This window comes from Carcharhinus amblyrhynchos, chromosome 12 (assembly GCF_965287045.1).
Source record: "Carcharhinus amblyrhynchos chromosome 12, sCarAmb.v2.hapA, whole genome shotgun sequence".
Taxonomy (NCBI): Eukaryota; Metazoa; Chordata; class Chondrichthyes; order Carcharhiniformes; family Carcharhinidae; genus Carcharhinus; species Carcharhinus amblyrhynchos.
In genome coordinates, this window is record NC_137335.1 from 14,470,461 (window position 1) to 14,490,254 (window position 19,794).

At 48.4% G+C, this 19,794-nt stretch overlaps 1 protein-coding gene across 1 annotated transcript in view; it reads left to right on the top strand.

The window, feature by feature from the left end:
- Positions 1-651: 651 nt before the first annotated feature.
- Positions 652-19,794, top strand: part of syne1b (spectrin repeat containing, nuclear envelope 1b) — a 415,064-nt gene continuing 395,921 nt past the window's right edge. Inside the window, exons 1-2 of the mRNA XM_080200097.1 lie at positions 652-730; positions 9,264-9,325. Of these exons, the coding sequence (XP_080056223.1) occupies positions 652-730; positions 9,264-9,325 (141 nt within the window). The remainder of the gene's footprint in view (positions 731-9,263; positions 9,326-19,794) is intronic.

Sequence of the window (19,794 nt, forward strand, 5' to 3'; positions counted from 1 at the left end):
AGCGTGTGGGAAAGCGTTGAGCCCTCACTCTGGCTTCCTGTAGGAGGAATGCGCACGGTGGAAGCTGGGGGTGGTTGGGGGGGGGCGGGGGGGGGAGCGACGCGAAGGGTAATCTTCTCTTGAGATGCTTGCGAACGTAACATCACTGCAGCAGGAAGGCAGTTCCCTGTCAGTCCTCTGCAGTCTGAGCTCGGGCTGTGTGCATGTGCGTGTGTGTCTCTGCTCAGAGGCCAGCTGATGTTTTAGCACTGGAGCTGCACTCGCTCTGGCTGGCAAGGACAACTTTCTTCCCGAAAGCCGGACTGGCGCCTACTGCCTGCCAGTCTGCGCCCCCCGCACCCCCCACCCCGCAAGAGAAGCTGCGTCCAGGTCCTGCCAGACAGACGCCCCCCCCAACCCCGTGCACTCTGGGCGCGATCCGTGATCCGTTAGCTGGACGTCGCTCGCAGGAGGGAGCGAGCGGGGAGGAGCCGTACTCTGGCTGCGTACCCTGGCGAAACTCCGCATGCCCATGAAGAGACACGCTGCACGTTGAACCCTGGGGGGGGGTTGCGGGGGTGGCAGGGCTATCCCACAGTTGCCTTCAGGGATCACGCAGTGTTTAAGAGAAAAAAAAACCCTCACCGTTCATTCCAAGATGTGTCACGCATGATGGCCAGCTGCAAGGGGATCTCTGGGAAGAGGGTGACATCGCTGAACCTGGTGACCGGATTCTTTCAGTATCTCCACGGTAAGGTGTCTGCGAAACTGGCTGTTCTGTTGCTTGCAAATGAGGGACTCGTCTGAAGGCTTGTTGCTGTCAGCGGGAGCACTGCGAGCACAGGGTAGCCACCCGCCCCTGTCACTGAGCACAGGCTGGCTGTCCTGTGTGTCACAGTGCTCTCTAACCAGCCGCCCTGTTTCAGCTGGATACCTGTGCTGTAAAACACTGGACATTATTAGGGAATACAGACGCGCTGCCGGCTAATGCTTCAGCCTTGATTTATTTTACAACACGGCCCCCACTCACAACCCAGTTACGATCATAGAATCCCTACAGGGCAGAAGGAGGCCATTCAGCCTCTCGCATCTGTCATAGAATCTCGACAGTGCAGAAGAGGGCATTCAGTTCCTTAAGCCTGTCATAGGATCGGAGAGTTTCTACAGTGCAGAAGAACGCTATTCAGCCCCTTATGTCTGTCATAGAATCATAGAGTCCCTACAATCTAGAAGGCGGCCATTCGGCCCCTCGTGTTTCATAGAATCATAGAGTCCTTACAGTGCAGAAGGGGGCCATTCAGCCCCTCGTGTCTGTCATAGAATCATAGCGATCCAATAGTGCAGAAAGAGGCCATTCAGTCCCTCGAGCCTGTCATAGAATTCTTACAGTGCAGAAGGAGGCCATTTGGCCCAATGAGTGTGCACTGACTCTCCGATGGAGCACCCCACCCAGGCCTTATCCCTGTAACCCCACGTATTTCCCCAACTAATCCCCTGACACTATGGGAGAATTTAGCATGGCCAATATGCACATTTTTGGAGTGTGGGAAAAAACCGGAGCACTAGGAGGAAACCCACACAGACATGGGGAGAATGTGCAAACTCCACACAGCCAGTGACCCAAGGTCGGAATTGAACCCAGGTCCCTGAGGCTGTGAGGCAGCAGCGCTAACCATTGTGCCACCATGCCACCCCTGTTTGGCACAGATGTGGAAAAGGGATCAGTTGTTGAAAGCAAGAGGTATAATGGAACCAATGGTATATTATGTGTGTGTATGCTGGTCACACACATAGCTTCACATCAATCATATGAGTAACCTCACTAATACACATGAAAGCTTTTACGTATGAGGACTTGGTGGCATAATGGATGAGTAACCTACAGACCCAGGATAATGCTCTGGGGAACCAAAATGACCTCAACAAGGCCCATGAGGTGGGCCTCTTGGAGTATGAGCTCCCTGATTGAGGTAATGACTGCCTGCCTAATCGCGAGTCTTACCTATGTATGTAATGAGGAGTGTCAGGTCTACTGGTAGTCTGCATGCCCACGTTGTACCTGAAGTAATCTTAGTGAAGATAAATTTGTCAACAAAGGGAATCTGATGAAGAGACACCATCCTCTGAGGATTTATTTCAGGACCTGGGTTCGAATCCCACCATGGCAGCTGGTGAAATTTGAATTCAGTAAGAATCTGAAATTAAAAGTCTAATGATTATTATAAAAACTCACCTGGTTCACTAATGTCCTTTAGGGAAGGAAATCTGCCCTCTTTACTTGGTCTGGCCTACATGTGACTCTGAAATGATGAGCAAGACACTCATCTGAACGGCAGTTGGGGATGGGCAATAAATGCTGGCTCAGTCAGCGATGCCCATATTCAATGAATGAAAAAAGTCTTTTTAGTTGTCAACTGGTGTCTGTGTAGTCTAAGAACAATCACTGCCAAGGTATACTCAGTCCAGAGCAGCTATCAGATCACCCTGATGTGTGTTTTGTGGTGACCATTTACATGGTGCCATCAAAATATTTCTCATGTGTCTAATGATTCCACTCAGGCCCTATCCCATAACCCCTCATGTTTACCCCGCTAATCCCCTGCCATTAAGGGACAATTTAGCATGGCCAGTCAACCTAACCTGCACATCTTTGGAGTGTGGGAGGAAACCGGAGCACCCGGAGGAAACCCGCGCAGACACAGAGAGAATGTGCAAACTCCACACAGGCAGTCACCCAAGCCGGGGATCGAACCTGGTTCCCTGACGTGGTGAGGCAGCAGTGCTAACAACTGTGTCGCCCAAAGTATACTATTCATAGAGTACGTAGGGCAGAATATAGTGTTACAGTAATAGCTAGGGTGTAGCGAAAGATCAACTTAATGCGAGGTAGGCTCATTTAAAAGTCTGACAGCAGCAGGGAAGAAGCTGTTCTCGAGTCGGTTGGTACGTGACCTCAGACTTTTGTATCTTTCTTCTGTTGGAAGAAGGTGGAAGAGAGAATGTCTGGCGTGCATGGGGTCCTTGATTATGCTGGCTGTTTTTCTGAGGCAGCGGGAAGTGTAGACAGAGTCAATGGATAGGAGGCTGGTTTGTGTGACAGATTGGGCTACATTCATGACCTTTTGTAGTTTGTTGCGGTCTTGGGCAGAGCAGGAGCCCATACCAAGCTGTGATACGACCAGAGAGAATGCTTTCTATGGTGCATCTGTGAGAATAATTAAAGGCCTTGCCAGCCACATGATGCCCTATTTACTGAGTATTCATAGCCAGTGAGAGTTTGCAGCAGGTGCACAGACACGGGAATCAGTCAAGGGGAACCCACTGGGGGCACCCACTGGATATAGGCCCCCACCACTGGGGGCGGGGGAGGGACAAGTCCCTGCAGTGTCCTGGTCCCTGCACTGCCCCCTGGCATTCTCTCCAACACTGCCCTCTGGCACTGTCCCCTGGCACCCACACCCGGGCACTGCCCTCTGGCACTGTCCCCTGGCACTCCCAATCAACCTAACCTGCACATCTTTGGACTGTGGGAGGAAGAGTGCTCTCCCCTGCACTCTCTCCTGACACTGTCACCCTGCCATTTCCCACTGGCCCACCGGCACTGCCACCCCATCACTGCCCCTTGGTGCTGTCCCTGGCACTCTCCCCTGGCACTGTCCCCTAGCACTGCCACACCAGCAGTCTCGTCTGGCACTGCCCCCTGGTACTGCTACCCCACTAGTGCCCTCTGGCTCTCCCCAGCACAGGTTGGCACTGTTCACACTGGTTGGAGAAGAGCCTCTGACATTGGGGGTTGGGTCTTAGGCCTGATGCTTGTGTGTGTTGGGGGTGGGGGGGCGCCCTGTGCCATTGGATGGGGGGGTTGGCGGGCAGTATATTTTTTAGCACAGATCATGGTGCCCTTTAAAGATGATGACCCTGATGTCTATCCTGCCCTGCCAGAGTAAACCCACCCACCAACCCCACTAAAAACCTGGTCACAAAACTGGTGCATCTGGAGGGATACGCGCTGGTTCTAGTCAGAGCCTGACACTCAGACAGAACTCCAGCCATCTCATCCTGACCTCTGGAGTCTCCCAAAGTTTAATTGCGTCACCCAGGATGAGCCTGAGCTATGGAATCGTCTCCCTGAACCTCTCCGACTCTCCCCTGCTGTCCCCCATCCTTTTAGATGTTGCTATATTAATATCTCCCTCACTGACTCATTTGGACTGAGTCACACACTCCTGTGAAGTACGTTAGGCTAGTTTGTAATACCAGAGGCACTTTATTAAGGGAAGTTGTTGATGGCGCACACAGGGGCACGGAGCCAGAGAGAGGGGCTGCTCAGTGATTCTGGGGTTGACCAAGTAGAACCCTTGCCTCCTGTCACTAGGGGTGGCACAGTGACACAATGGTTAGCACTACTGCCTCACAGTGCCAGGTACCTGGGCTTGGTCACTAATGTGTGCGGAGTCTGCACATTCTCCCCGTGTCTGCGTGGGTTTTCCCCCGGGTGCTCTGGCTTCCTCCCAAAGTCCGAAAGATGCGCTGGTTAGGGTGCATTGACCATGCTAAATTCTCCCTCGGTGTACCCGAACAGGAGTGTGGCGATTAAGGGATTTTCACAGTAACTTCATTGCAGTGTTAATGTAAGCCTACTTGTGACGCTAATAAATAGTCTTAAATATCTCCAAATGGCTGCGATCAAGGAGATTTTGTTCTCTGCAGCCAAAGCTCTGCAACCGGAATTGATTCTGAGTCAGTTATTTATTTTAAACATCTCCTGTCACCTTTGCCCTCCAATTGTCAAGGGATTCCCCCCCCACCAATTCACACCTTCAGTTTTTGCTTACTATCAGCGTTCAAAAGGAAATCCTTTTTAATCGCTGCCTCGTAACTTACCTTTCTGATTTCCCTGGACTTCTGGAGCCATTTCGATTTGAAACACTTTAAACCTTCTCCGTTTCTTTAGTGTTTAATAAGTGAAAGGGGAATGAGCTCAGAACAAGTGGCCAATCCATGGAACAGGCTCCCTTGGGGAACATTGAGAGCCAATAGGATTGGTCCTTGGGGGACAGTGGGAGCTAGTAGGATCGATCTATACCAATGCTAATTCAATAGATTATTCTCAGGATTATCCTGGGACACAATCTATGAACAGCTCCAGACCTGAGTGAGAAACAAAGCAAGAAAGACTTCCATTTGTGTATTTGATCTGATTTATTATTGTCACACATATTAACATACAGTGAAAAGTATTGTTTCTTGCGCAGTGTACAGACAAAACATACTGTTCATAGAGAAGGAAATGAGAGAGTGCAGGATGTAGTGTTACAGTCATAGCTAGGGTGTTGAGAAAGCTCAACTTAATGTGAGGTAGGTCCATTCAAAAGTCTGACAGCAGCAGGGAAGAAGCTGTTCTTGAGTCGGTTGGTATGTGACCTCAGACTTTTGTAACTTTTTCTCGAAGGAAGAAGGTGGAAGAGGGAATGTCCGGTGTCCATAGGGTCCTTAATTTTGCTGGCTGTTTTTCCAAGGCAGCGGGAAGTGTAGGCAGAATCAATGGTTGGGAGGCTGGTTTGCGTGATGGATTGGGCTACATTCACAACCTTTTGTAGTTTCATGTGGTCTTGGGCAGAGCAGGAGCCCATACCAAGCTGTGATACAACCAGAAAGAATGCTTTCTATGGTGCATCTGTGAAAGTTGGTGAGAGTTGTAGCAGACATGCCAAATTTCCTTAGTCTCAGAAAGTAGAGGTGTTAGTGGGCTTTCTTAACTATAGTGTCAGCATGGGGGGGATCAGGACAGGTTGTTTGTGATCTGGACACCTAAAAACTGGAAGCTCTTGACCCTTTCTATTAGCGCTATTCACATACAATAGAATCATTGAGTCCTTACAGTGCAGAAGGAGGCCATTCAGCCCCTTGAGCTTGCACTGACCACAATTCCACCCAGGCCTACAACCCCACAATTTCCCCTGTTTATCCGCTGACATTAAGGGGCAACTTAGTATAGTCAGTCAACCTAATTCGCACAAAATCCGCACAGACAGTGATCCAAGCCGTGAATCGAACCCGGATCCCTGATACGATGAGACAGCAGTGCTAACCACTGTGCTGCCCATTATGGTGTGTGGGAGATATGAGGGTGTGGGGTGGCATGTGAGTGTGCATCTGTGAACCAGATGGGCTTTTATGACAAGTGACAATGGTCATCATGAGACATTAAATTCCAGATTTTTATTGAATTCCAATTTCACTATCTGCCCTGGTGGGACTCGAACCCAGATCTCTAAAGAATTTCCCTGCGTCTCTGGATTACTAGACTAGTGACAATACCACTACACCACTGCCTTTTTGTCATACATGCTAAGAGGCATTTGGATATCTGTTTGGAACCATGATTGGTTTAACATGGAACTGTTTGCATGTGAGCGACATGTAGCTTATATGTTGAGAAAGAGAGAGAGGTGGTGGGGGGTGGGAATGTGGTGAAACAAAACTGGTGAATAAAATCAAAAAGTGCCACAAATCTGTGACAGATTCAGCAGTGAATGGGAGAAAACAAGATTACAGATCCATTTTAACAGGGACCTCTGCCTAAAGCGATTAACATTAAACTGCTTTCCCCTTTCACAGTTACTGACTGGCCTGTTGCATATTTGCTGTTTATATTTAAGCTCATGTCAATTAGTTTGCTGTGTTTAACTTTCCCTCCTTGAGATCTTCAGTTCTTTTGGGAAATGAGTGAGCACTAACCAGTCAGTGGCTTCAAGTCACAGACAATAGGCCAAGTGTTGAGTTGCGCGTTTTACATTTCATTCCAATTTTAATTCCGTTCCATTCAGGGAGGACGTGGAGAGGAAGTTTCCTCTTGGGGAAGAATCTAGGACCCAGGGGGTCACTATTTAAAAATAAGGGGTCACCCATTTAAGAGGGGGATGGGGAGAATTTCTTTCCTCACAGGGAGTGATGGATCTCTGGAACTCTCTTCCTCAAAAGGCAGAGGAAGCAGAGATTTAGGCCGGAATCTTACCACCGTTCACACCGGCGGGATTTTCCCACCCCGCCACGGTGAATCTCTCCCTCAATGTCAACAAAACACCCCTGTCTACATCAACGGGGACGAAGTAGAAAGGGTCGAGAGCTTCAAGTTTATGGTGTCCAGATCACCAGCAACCTGTCCTGGTCCCCTCATGCCAACATTATAGTTAAGAAAGCCCATCAATGCCTTACAGATGCGCCATAGAAAGCATTCTTTCTGGTTGTATCACAGCTTGGTATGGGCTCCTGGTCTGCCCAAGACCGCAACGAACGACAAAAGATCGTGAATGTAGCCCAGTCCGTCATGCAAACCAGCCTCCCACCCAGTGACTCTGTCTACACTTCCTGCTGCCTCAGCAAAGCAGGATCAGGCAGCATAATTAAGGACCCCATGCACCCCAGCCATTCTCTCTTTCACCTTCCTCCGTCGGGAAAAAGATACAAAAGACTGAGGTCACGTATCAACCAACTCAAGAACAGCTTCTTCCCTGCTGCTGTCGGACTGTTGAATGGACCTACCTTGCATTAAGTTGATCTTTCTCTACACTCTAGCTATGACTGTAACACTACATTCTGCACTCCCTCCTTCCCTTCTCGATGAACGGTATGATTTGTCTGTACAGCGCGCAAGAAACAATCCATGTGACAATAATAAATCAAATCAAATCAAGTCAGGAATGGAGATTTGGCTGGCAGCTGAATTCTCTGACCTCACTGCAGTGGGACTGTAACATGAATGGCCAGTAAAATCGCGCACTTTGAATATCTTAATGGCTGTAATGACTTTAATCGGGCCTGTTAGAATATGAACTCCCTGATTAAAGGTCAAATTGATAGGCCAATCAGGGAGCCTCTTGCTTTGTACTTAACCAGGCATGTCAGTTCCTCTGGCACTCTTAGTGTAGGCTGCTAACTGAAAGCACTCTGTGTGCTGTAGTCAGACTTGTAAATAAAGGGATTTTACTGAAGGAACTTCTGCCTCGGAGGGCTTATTACAATGGTGGAGCTGGATAGAGTCTTGATTAACAAGGGGGTGAAAGGTCATCGAGGGGTAGGCGGGATTGTGGGATCGAGGCTACAATCAGGTCAGCCATGATGCTCCTGAATGGCAGAGCAAGCCAGAGGGGCAGATGTGGCCTACTTCTGCTCCTAATCCACACGTCCTTTCTAACTCAGACGTAAAATGCATCTATCTATTCTATGAAAATGGATAAAGGGAAGAATTCTTATTCATACAGAACTTTTATACATTCTCAAGAAGCCCCGAAATCCTTCCTATATCCTAATTACCTCTGAGGTGTAGTCGCTGTGATTTTGTAAGTCGGACACAGCAAGATCCCATAAATTTAGATGAATGGCCAATTAAGTTGGTGGTTGTGGGAATAAAAATTGACCAGGAGTTGGGGGAGAACCGTTCTTCAATATTATTCCACAGGGTCTTTCTCAGCCAGTCCAGTGGGCCGTGGTTTGATATCTCATTTGAAAGATGCCACCTGTGCCAGTGTGGCACTCCCTCAGCACTGTGGCAGCACCAGTGTGATAGTCAGCTCCAGTTCTGCAACTGATACCTATTGGTATATATCCAACTTGTCATGGTGGCAATGCACTTTCGCTGCCTGTTAGAGAACCGGCCTGATTCCCATTTAGATCAACTTCCACTGAGTAGCTTTCCCAGTATCTGTGGTGGGGCAATGAGGGAAGAACAACTCCGGAGACTGGGAAGAGGGACCCCATGATTGCTGGGGGGGGGGGGGGGGGGGCTCTTTGTAATGACCACAGTGAGGCCAATGAGGTGGGCCTCTTGGAGTATGAGCTCCCTGATTGAGGTAATGATTGCCTCGGGTCCTGAGTCTGGCTGTCTTGGGGAGCAGTTGCCACGGAAATTTCCTCTCCGCTAAGCTTTCTGTTACTGGACGGCTGTATAGATCAGTAACATCGTGGTTGATCTGATTGTAACCTTGAATGTCTGCAGTTCCTGCTCCCTGTTCTGTGCATTGTGAGTTGTTCCGAGTTATCACTCAGGATGAAGTTTTCCAGCCACGCTTGCCCCAAAACTGGAAAATCCTGTCCAACATCAATGGATCTATCTATAGTCCGCCCCTTACCTGATACGAATCCCATGGCAGGCGGGACAAGAAAAATTGGCACCTCACTATTCTGCAGCCGGATATCAGCGTTAAAGTACTTCCTTGCTTTGGTGTAAAGTTTAACGATTCCCTCCTGCATTTCTCACCCCTGTCCTGTTAATGTTTTTGCAGATGAACAGGAAGCTGTACAGAAGCGAACTTTCACAAAGTGGATCAATTCTCACTTGGCCAAGGTAAGGAGTCTTTAATTGCCTTGATTATGCAACCTACACATCATCAGGGTTGTTTTCCCCTTGAGATTGGGGCACTAGGGAGGGGAGAGTGCCTCGGCAATAACCTGCCAGCAGCAAGTGTCCCTGAAGCCTAGTCCCTCAAGATTTGGATAACTTGATCGTGCCTGTGTATTTCCCATTGATCTGGTCAAATTTCCCGGGTCTATGATGGTCTGTGTTGCCCCATTGATGGATTAAACTCAAAACAAAATGCCAATATTTGTTTGTATCTACCAGTTAATAGGAACAAGAGGTTAATCCAGGTGTACCCCTGCAGATCCATGGTGTGTGCCTTGCTAATGAAGACCAAGATGGTGGACACTCCTACCCCTAGATGATTGAGGCAGGCATGGACGCAATCTGCCTGGAAACCAATAATGTCCAGCTTCATAAACCTACAGCAAAAACATACACATCTGGGGCGGCACGGTGGCAGAGTGTTTGGCACTGCTGCCTTACTGTGCCAGGAACCCAGGTTCTTGGGTGATTGTCTGGGTTGAGTTTGCACGTTCATCCCGTGTCTGCATGGGTTTCCTCTGGGTGTTCCGGTTTCTTCCCGCAGTCCAGAGATATGTAGGTTAGGTGGATTGGCCATGGTAAAATATCCCTTAGGTCCTAATTGTGCAGGTTAGGTGGATTGGCCATTCAAAATTGCCTCTTAGTGTCCCAAGATGTGTAGGTTAGGTGGATTGGGCATGTTAAAAGCGCAGGGTTATGGGACTGAATAGGGGGAGTGTGTGGGCCTGGTAAAATGCTCTTTCGGAGAGTCAGTGCAGACTCAATGGGCCGAATGGGCTCTTTCTGCACTGTAGGGATTCTATGGTTCTTCTGGGTACCACTGTCCTCATGAACATAGCGTGTGTAGAGTAGGGGAGGAGTGTTACATGTCTGTCTTGTAACAATGCTGTCCCACCTAAGTGATGTTGCATTTGGATCATAGAGATACACAGCACGGAAACAGGCCCTTCGGCCCATCTCAACCATGCCGACCAGATTTCCTAAACTGAACCAGTCCCTATTTGGCCCCTATCCCTCTAAACCTGTCCTTTCCACGCACCTGTCCAAATGTCTTTTAAATGTTGTAAGTGTGCCCACCTCTGCCACCTCCTCTGGCAGCTCATTCCATAGTCACACCATACCCTCTGTGTGAAAAAGTTGCCCCTCAGGTTCCTTTCCTCCCTCACCTTAAACCTATACCTTCTGGTTTTGGACTCTCCTACCCTGGGGAAAAGACCTATCTATGCCCCTCATGATATTATAAACCTCCATAAGGTCACTCCTCATCCTCCTACACTCCAGGGAAAGAAGTCCCAGCTTACCCAGCCTCTCCTTGTAATCAAAACTCCCAGTCCTGGTAACATCCTTGTAAATCTTTTTTACATCCCTTCCAGTTTAATAACATCCTCCCTATACAGTTATTTATAGAATGTTACAGCACAGAAGCTATTCAACCCATTATATCGATGTGTTGGCACTTTAAAAGAACCACGCAATTAATCTTATTCCTCCTCCTCTTTCCCCATTAGCCCCGCAAGTTTCCTCCCCCAATCTCCTTCCAAATATTTAATCGATTGACTTCCGAAAGTTACTGTTGAGTGCAATGATTCTGAGGGTGTTAAATCTACACATAGTTTGGACAAATTCAGTTGGCAAAGACCCCCTGGAGGGTGTTTTCATAGAATGCATTGAGACAGCTTCCTAGAACAATGCACCGTGGGACTAACCAAGGAAGAGGTTATTTTAAATCTTGTATTGTGTAAGGTGACAAGGTTAATTGGTAATCTCCTGGTGATGAACTTGGAGCAATTAATAACAGTGCATGAAAAGTGCTAGGGAAACTTACATAGAACATAAAACATAGAACATTACAGCGCAGAACAGGCCCTTCGGCCCTCGATGTTGCACCGACCAGTGGAACCAATCTAATGACCCTCTAACCTAAACTGTTCCAATGTTATCCATATGCCTATCCACTGACCATTTGAACACCCTTAAAGTTCGCGAGTCCACATCTGCTGCAGGCAGGGCATTCCATGCCCTTACTACCCTCTGAGTAAAGAACCTACCTCTGACATCCGTCCTTTAATTACCACCCCTCAATTTAAAGCTATGTCCCCTCGTGTTAGCCATCACCATCTGAGGAAAAAGGCTCTCACTGTCCACCCTATCTAACCCACTGATCATCTTGTATGTCTCAATTAGGTCATCTCTTAATCTTCTCTCTAATGAAAATAACCTCAAGTCTCTCAGCCTTTCCTCGTAAGACCTTCCCACCATACCAGGCAACATCCTGGTAAACCTCCTCTGCACCCTTTCCAATGCCTCCACATCCTTCCTATAATGCGGCGACCAGAACTGTACGCAATACTCCAAGTGTGGCCGCACCAGAGTTTTGTACAGTTGTAACATGATCTCACGGCTCTGAAATTCAATCCCTCTACCAATGAAAGCTAACACACCGTATGCCTTCTTAACAACCTTATCAACCTTACAGGATTTTAAAACCGATAAACTCCCTGCATCTTACAGCCCATATCCTGAGGTTCTAAAGGAGGTAACTATAGTGACAGGGGCTGGAATCTTACCACTGTTCCCACCGGTGGGATTTTCCCACCCTGCTGCAGTGAGCGGAGATTTGACCAGCCCCCATATTCTTTGGCCTCGCTGCAGCGGGAGTGTGTTGTGAATGACAGGTAAGAACATAGGAGCAGGAGGAAGCCATTCAGCCCTCCGAGCCCACTCCGCCATTCGTTACGATGGCTGATCATCGTAATGGCTGATAGACAGCACAGGAACAGGCCCTTCAGCCCAACCCGACCGTGCTGGTCAGATTTCCTGGTCATGGCTGATCATCCAATTCAATAGCCTGATCCCTACCTTCCTCCCTTGTATCTTTTGAACCCCTTCACCTCAAGTGGTATATCTAATTGTTTCTTGGAAACATTAGTACTGGGATTCTACTGCCCCACCCGCCATGGAGTTGGACTGAGTGAGGGACAGATAATGGAAATGTCCGTTGACCTCTGGCAGGACTTTCCAGTCTCGGGACGAACCTGAGGCCGTAAAACCCTGCCCTCAATGTTTTGGCCTCAACTACATTCCGTGAAAGCAAATTCCATAGAGTGACCGGTCTCTGGGTGAAGAAATTTCTCCTCATCGCCATTGTAAACTATCTACCCTGTTTGGGTGGCACGGTGGCGCAGTGGTTAGCACTGCTGCCTCACAGCACCAGGGACCCGGGTTCAATTCCAGCTCTGGGTGATTGCCTGCGTAGAGTTTGCACATTCTCCCCGTTTCTGCATGGGTTGCCTCTGGTTTCCTCCCACATTCCAAAAGATGCCATTGCCTTTGCGTGAGGGGGATTAGGTGGGATGGTTGTCGGTGCAGGCTCGATGGGCCAAATGGCCAACCTTCTGCACTGTAGGAATTCTGTGGTTCTGTATCCTCAGACTGTGACCCCTGATTCTGGAAACCCTCCCACCATTGGGAACATCCTTCATGCATCTACCCTGTCTAGTCCTCTTAGAGTTCTTTATGTTGTCTGGGATCTTCCCAATTTCCTGAGATTTGAGAGCAGCCCTGGTGGATTGGATGGCAGCAAATGTAACACTACTGTTCAAAAGAAGGATAGAGAAAGTAGGAGACCTCAAGCCTGTTACCCTGACAACCAGTCATCGAGGAAACGCCGGGACCTACTGTTAAGGAAGTGCTAACAATGTGCTCAGAAAATCACAACATGCTTAGTTTAAAGTTTATTTTGTTAGTGTCACAAGTCGGCTGACATTAACACTGCAATGAACTTCCTGTGAAAATCCCCTAGTCGCCACGCCCTGAGGGAGAATTTAGCATGGCCAATGTACCTAACCTGCCCATCTTTCGCACTGTGGGAAGGAACCGGAGCAGCCGGAGGAAACCCACGCAGACACGGGGAGAACGTGCAGACTCCGCACAGACAGTGACCCAAGCTGGGAATCGAACCCAGGTCCCTGGTGCTGTGAGGCGGCAGTGCTAATCACTGTGCCACCGTGCTGGCCCACGATTAGCTATCTTGACATGGTTTTACGAAAGGAGAATCATGTCTGACAATTTTTTTAAAAAAGTTTTTTGAAGATGTGGCTAGATGGAAATTATCGAAAGGATTGGGACTGCACTGGAGAGGGTGCAGAGGAGATTTACCAGGATGCTGGCTGGGCTGGAAGCTCTGAGGGAGATTGAATAGGCAAGGGTTGTTTTCCTTGAAGCAGCAAATGTTGAGAGGGGAACGGAGAGATGGATAAGATTATGAGAGGCATAGTTAGGGTGAATAGGAAGGCATTGTGTCCATCAGTAGAGGGGTCAATAACCAGGAGGCATAGATTTAAGGTGAGAGGTAGAAGGCTATGAGGAGAAACCTTTCCACCCAGGAGGGTGGGGGGTGTCTGTAACTCACTGCCTGAATGGGTGGTTGATTCAGAGACTCTCATAACATTTAGGAAGTATTTACACATTCACTTGCGTTGACATAACCTCCAGGGCTATGGGCCAACCTTGGAAAATGATTTGTGCAGTCAGCTCTTTGTTGACCAGCATGGACACAATGGGCTGAATGGCCTCCTTTAGCGTTATAAATCTCTGTGAGCCTATCAGTTTAAGTGGAATGAGTGAATGGATTTTCAGTATGCATTTGACAAGGTGCCAGATAAAAGGTTATTAAACAAGTAGGCATTATGAATCCCGTGTTGGAGAATAAGTCAGGAGTCTGGATGTGGAGGTGGATGCGACTGAATTGCCATCTGTGGTTTGCTTCCCGTTAACTTCCACATTGGCAGCATTAAGCATCAATTCATAGAATCCTACAGTGCAGAAGGACGTCATTCAGCCCATTAGGTCTGCACCAACCACAATCTTATCCAGGCCCTATCCCCATAGCCCATGCACTTACCCTGACTAGTCCCCCTGACCCTATGGGGACAATTTAGCATGGCCAATCCACCTAATCCAATATCTTTGGACACTAAGGGGACAATTTAGCATGGCCAATCCACCTAATCCACACATCTTTGGACACTAAGGGGACAATTTAGCATGGCCAGTCCACCTAACCTGCACATCTTGGGACACTGAAGGGGCAATTTAGCATGGCCAATCCACCTAACCTGCACATCTTGGGACACTAAAGGGGCAATTTAGCATGGCCAGTCCACCTAACCTGCACATCTTGGGATACTAAGGGGACAATTTAGCATGGCCAATCCACCTAACTTGCACATCTTGGGATACTAAGGGGACAATTTAGCATGGCCAATCCACTTAACTTGCACTTCTTGGGACACTAAGGGGGCAATTTAGCATGGCCAATCCACCCAACCTGCACATCTTTGGATTGTGGGAGGAAACAGGAGCACCTGGAGGAAACCCACATAGATACGGGAAGAACGTGTAGACTCCGCACAGACAGTGATCCAAGCCGGGAATTGAACCCGGGTCCCTGGCGCTGTGAGGCAGCAGTGCTAACCACTGTGCTACCGTGCCGTCCCTTTAGGACGTTAGAAACTCTGAGTCAATTTTTAGAAACCCAAAGGCTCTAATTTTGTATAAAGGATTTACAGATTGTTCTAATTGCAGTGTTTTGAGTGGAAGGTGTGGTCGTACCCTGGGGAAGGGAGATGTGAGATATGGCCAGATTAACTCTCAATGGCATGGTGGTTAGCACTGCTGCCTTACAGCATCAGTGACTTGGGTTCGATTCCCGGCTTGGGCCACTGTCTATCTGGAGTTTGCACATTCTCCCCATGTCTGCGTGGGTTTCCTCCCACAGTCCAGACGATGTGCAGGTTGGGTGGATTGGCTGTGCTAAATTGCCCCTTAGTGCCTGAAGAATAAACAGGGTAAATATGGGATTAGGGCCTGGGTGGTTGCTCATGCAGGCTGGATGGGCCAAATGGCCACCTTTTGCACTGTAGGGTTTCTATGATTCTAACTGTGCCTGTGAGAAAGTCCTGCACGGTGCGTTGGAGCGTCTCTGTTTTTCTCTCACGTTGCCACTTCATGCAGGAATGAATTTGTGTGACCCTCCTCCAGCATTGGGGCCACTGGTAACTAGGCTAGTTAATTAAAAGCCTGCAACAGATCAAAAAATCACATCCTGCACGCCACTCGAGGAGACAAGGAGCATTGTGGGAATGAGGGTTGGCACCCTCGAGGCAATGACCCTAGGCCACGGGATTCTGACGAGGGTGAAGGTCAGGTGGAGGAGGCCTCTCATTCTGCAGGTGAGGTGGTTTGACAAACCAGTTCAGAGTCTCCACTCAGCTGCTGGGCAGCGTAGGTATGGGATTCATATCCTCTTAAATGCGGTGTGAGTTCCCATGGAAACGGTTGCCTCTGCTGCGATTACTGTTACCGTGGAGATGACTCCCACAAGAGAATGCAGCGCAACACAATTTCAATCCTCAAACGCAAAAAACCCAAAGTGGGCTTCTTGACTTAAACCTGCTGGCGTCACCGGTTAACAGCCAATTCAGTTCTGATTTCTCCAAGGACATTTTTCCTGGTTTTTATTCCTCACCTTGTATCCCCCCTCCCTGCCCAATATTTCCCTTCATCCCCTGAAGGCAATTATTACTCAAGAGTACTCAGGTATTGAACAGCACAACACAGTACAGGCCCTTCGGCCGTCAATGTTGTGCCGAGCTATGTCCAAACCCAAGATCAAGCTATCCCACTCCCTATCATTCTGGTTTGCCGTATGGATGTTTGCCTCCTCACTCGCGCATTGACAGACATTGTTCACACGTTACGCAGGCTTTCCAGTGGTCGGAGACATCCAATCTTTGCTGATGGGTGGCATTGTGGCACAGTGGTTAGCACTGCTGACTCGCAGCGCCAGGGACCTGGGTTCAATACCGGCCTTGGGTCACTGTCTGTGAGGACTGTGCACATTGTCCCTGTGTCCGTGTGGGTTTCCTCCGGGTGCTCCGGTTTCCATTCACAGTCTGAAAGGTGTGCTGGTTTTCCATATGACCATTGTAAATTGACCCTTAGTTTCCAAATATGTGCTGGTTAGATGGATTAGCCATGCTAAATTGCCCCTTAATGTCCAATTGTGTGCAGATTAAATGGATTAGCCATGCTAAATTGCCCTTTAGTGTCCAAAGGTGAGCAAGTTAGGTGGATTGGCCATGCTAAATTGCCCCTTAGTGTCCAAAGGTGAGCAGGTTAGGTGGATTGGCCATGCTAAATTGCCCCTTAGTGTCCAACGATGAGCAGGTTAGGTGAATTGGCAGTGTAAATGTGCAGGGTTACGGGGAGAGGGCAGAGGGGAGGACCTGGGTAAGATGCTCTTTTGGAGGGTGATGCAGACCAGATGGGCCAAGTGGCCTCTTTCTGAGCCAGCGGGATTCTATTGTAAAATTGATGGGTTGCCAGTGCAGGTCAGTGAGCACAAATGTGATGGACAAATGGGGTCTTTGTATGAGTTCGGATAGAAATGGTGGAGTTCTGGGTGAAGTCAAACTTGCATTTGCTAAATCTTGGGGGAAAAAACATTTTCCCAACCTAAGTTGCTGCCAACTCATTGCACCCAAATGCCAGAGAACAGTGCTCCCCACCTCAACAGCTTTTAAAGTAAAAGTTTCAAGTTTATTAGTGTCACAAGTAGGCTTACATTAACACTGTAATGTAGATACTGTGAAAATCCCTAGTCGCCACACTATAGCACCTATCCGGCAGACTGAGGGAGAATTTAGCTTGGCCAATGCACATAATCTGCACATCTTTAGACTGTGGGAGGAGACCGGAGCGCCAAGAGGAAACCCACACAGACACAGGGAGAATGTGCAAACTCCACACAGACAGTGACCCAAGCCGGGAATCAAACCCGGGACCCTGGTGCTGTGAGGCAGCAGTGCTAACCCCCTGTGTCACCGTGCTGCCCACACAGGGTGCCATGATGTGGGTATGCCGGCGTTGGACTGGCGTAAACACAGTAAAAAGTCTGACAACACCAGGTTTTAGTCCAACCTATTTATTTGATAATATACTCACAAGCTTTCGGGGTTAGTCCCTTCGTCAGGTGAATGGAGAGTTCTGGCCTCAGACAGAGCATATAAAGCACAGACAGTTTAGAGATTACTGATTAGAACTAATCAGTAATCTCTAAACTGTCTGTGCTTTATATGCTCTGTCTGAGGCCAGAACTCTCCATTCACCTGACGAAGGGACTAACCCCGAAAGCTTGTGAGTATATTATCAAATAAATAGGTTGGACTAAAACCTGGTGTTGTCAGACTTTTTACACAGGGTGCGACAGGGAGCTGACCCATTGCATTTCCGAGCCTCTGGGTGGGGAACCCACTCAGTGATCCTGTGCACATCCTCTCCTTTTGCAAAGTCATTTCAAGAGAAGTGGTGATTGTGGTGTTAACTTGGGCAAGATTGCACCCGAACAAATAGACCGCAAGGCAGACTTTCGCAAGAATGTGGATGATTTGCAGCCTGTGATCAGAGCAACTGGACATGCGTGAAACAAACTGACGTACACCCCATCGAAACAATATCAGCCCCCTACGATCCTGTACTGGTCAAGTGTAAGAGGAAGTGAGAGTTGTCAGTGGTTGTGCTGAGGGCTCCAGTAGTTACCGTGGAAGTTTTTATTTTGTTTGATAAATTCTAGTTGCCTGGTTTATCCTGTTTGACTCAACACTCGATGGTTTGTGACCATCCAGAGGCTGATTTTTCAGCACGGTAGCACGGCAGCCTCCCAGTGCCAGGGACCTGGGTTCGATTCCCAGCTTGAGTCACTGCCTGTGTGGAGTCTGCACATTCTCCCCATGTCTGTGTGGGTTTCCTCCAGGTGCTCTGGTTTTCTCCTACAGTCTGAAAAAGTGCTGGTTAGGCGCATCAGCCATGCTAAGTTCTCATAGAACATAGAACATCTCAGCACAGTACAGGCCCTTCGGCCCTCAATGTTGAGCCGAGCTGTGCCCAATCCCAAGATCAAGCTATCCCCTCCCTATAATTCTGGAGTGCTCCATGTGCCTATCCAATAACCGCTTGAAAGTTCCTAAAGTATCCGACTCCACTATCACAGCAGGCAGTCTATTCCACACCCCAACCACTCTTTGAGTGAAGAATCTACCCGGACATCCCTCCTATATCTCCCACCATGGACCTTATAGTTACGCTCCCTAGCAACAGCTACATCCACCTGAGGAAATTGTCTCTGCACATCCACTCTATCAATCCGTCTCATCATCTTATAAACCTCTATTAAGTTGCCTCTCATCCTCCTCCACTCTAAAGAGAAAAGCCCCAGCTCCCTCAACCTTTCCTCATAAGACCCACCCTCCAAACCAGGCAGAATCCTGATAAATCTCCTCTGCACTCCCTCCAATGCTTCCACATCCTTCTTAAAGTGAGGTGACTAGAACTGAACACAATATTCCAAATGTGGTCTCACCAAGGTCTGGTACAGTTGCAGCTGTGTACCCGAACTGGCGCCGGAGTGTGGCAACTAAGGGATTTTCACAATAACCTCATTGCAATGTTTGCCTCCTTGTACAAGTAAGCCTACTTGTGACACTGATAAATAAACTTTTATCAGCGCGGTGGACACGCAGCACGGACTTTGTTGTTTGCGAATGGCTCAACCCGGTGTCAAAGTGGGCACCTTTCGCCCTGAGTGGGATCCAAGTTGCCCGAAAGCCTGAGGCTGAGTGATGGACTGGTGCATGCTGTCCTCCGCCACTCTGACATTGAAGTATTCTTACTGGCATGGTCACAGGCTTCTGCTGCTGTAATGTTATCCCTATATCTGTTACGCACTGGCTTGTGATTTAACACGCTTTGACAGTGCCATTGTTGTTGGGTTTCCTGTCCCATTTGAGTGATGGTTCGAGAGATGGTTGATTGTAATTTATACCGAGACTCTTTGTGGCCCCAAACAGGTTAGATCAGGATGATCTCATCTCTTGTGGGCTTTTTTTTCTCTCCTAGGTAGACCATTGGGGGAGCAGGCTGCGTTTAAGCTGATTTTACTCTCCCTCTTTTCCTCTCGTTGTTCCAGAAAGCCAGATCAAGGGTCAATTATAAATTGATTGCTGGAGGCTCAATTATAATCCTTTGTCCCAAGCCCCCTGTGACGGGAACATTGTCAATAGAAACTGCCTGAAGTGACCAAATATCTTCTCCTTTGGTCCTAACATGCTGTTGAGTGAAATCCAGTGAAAAGCAAATCTTCTGCTTACCTTATTTGTTAGTTAAACCAGCAAACAGAGGGCAGTTTGAGAAGTAGGGAGATAGAATTGTTTGGCGTGCAGGCGTTTGTCCCCAGTACAGGCTGAGAAGGCAAGCGTCCCCATTTAATTAGACAAACAAGATCAGGAATCGACACTTTAATTCATTCAACAATCTCCCCTTATTAACACCTTAGGTACCAACTCAGACTTAAA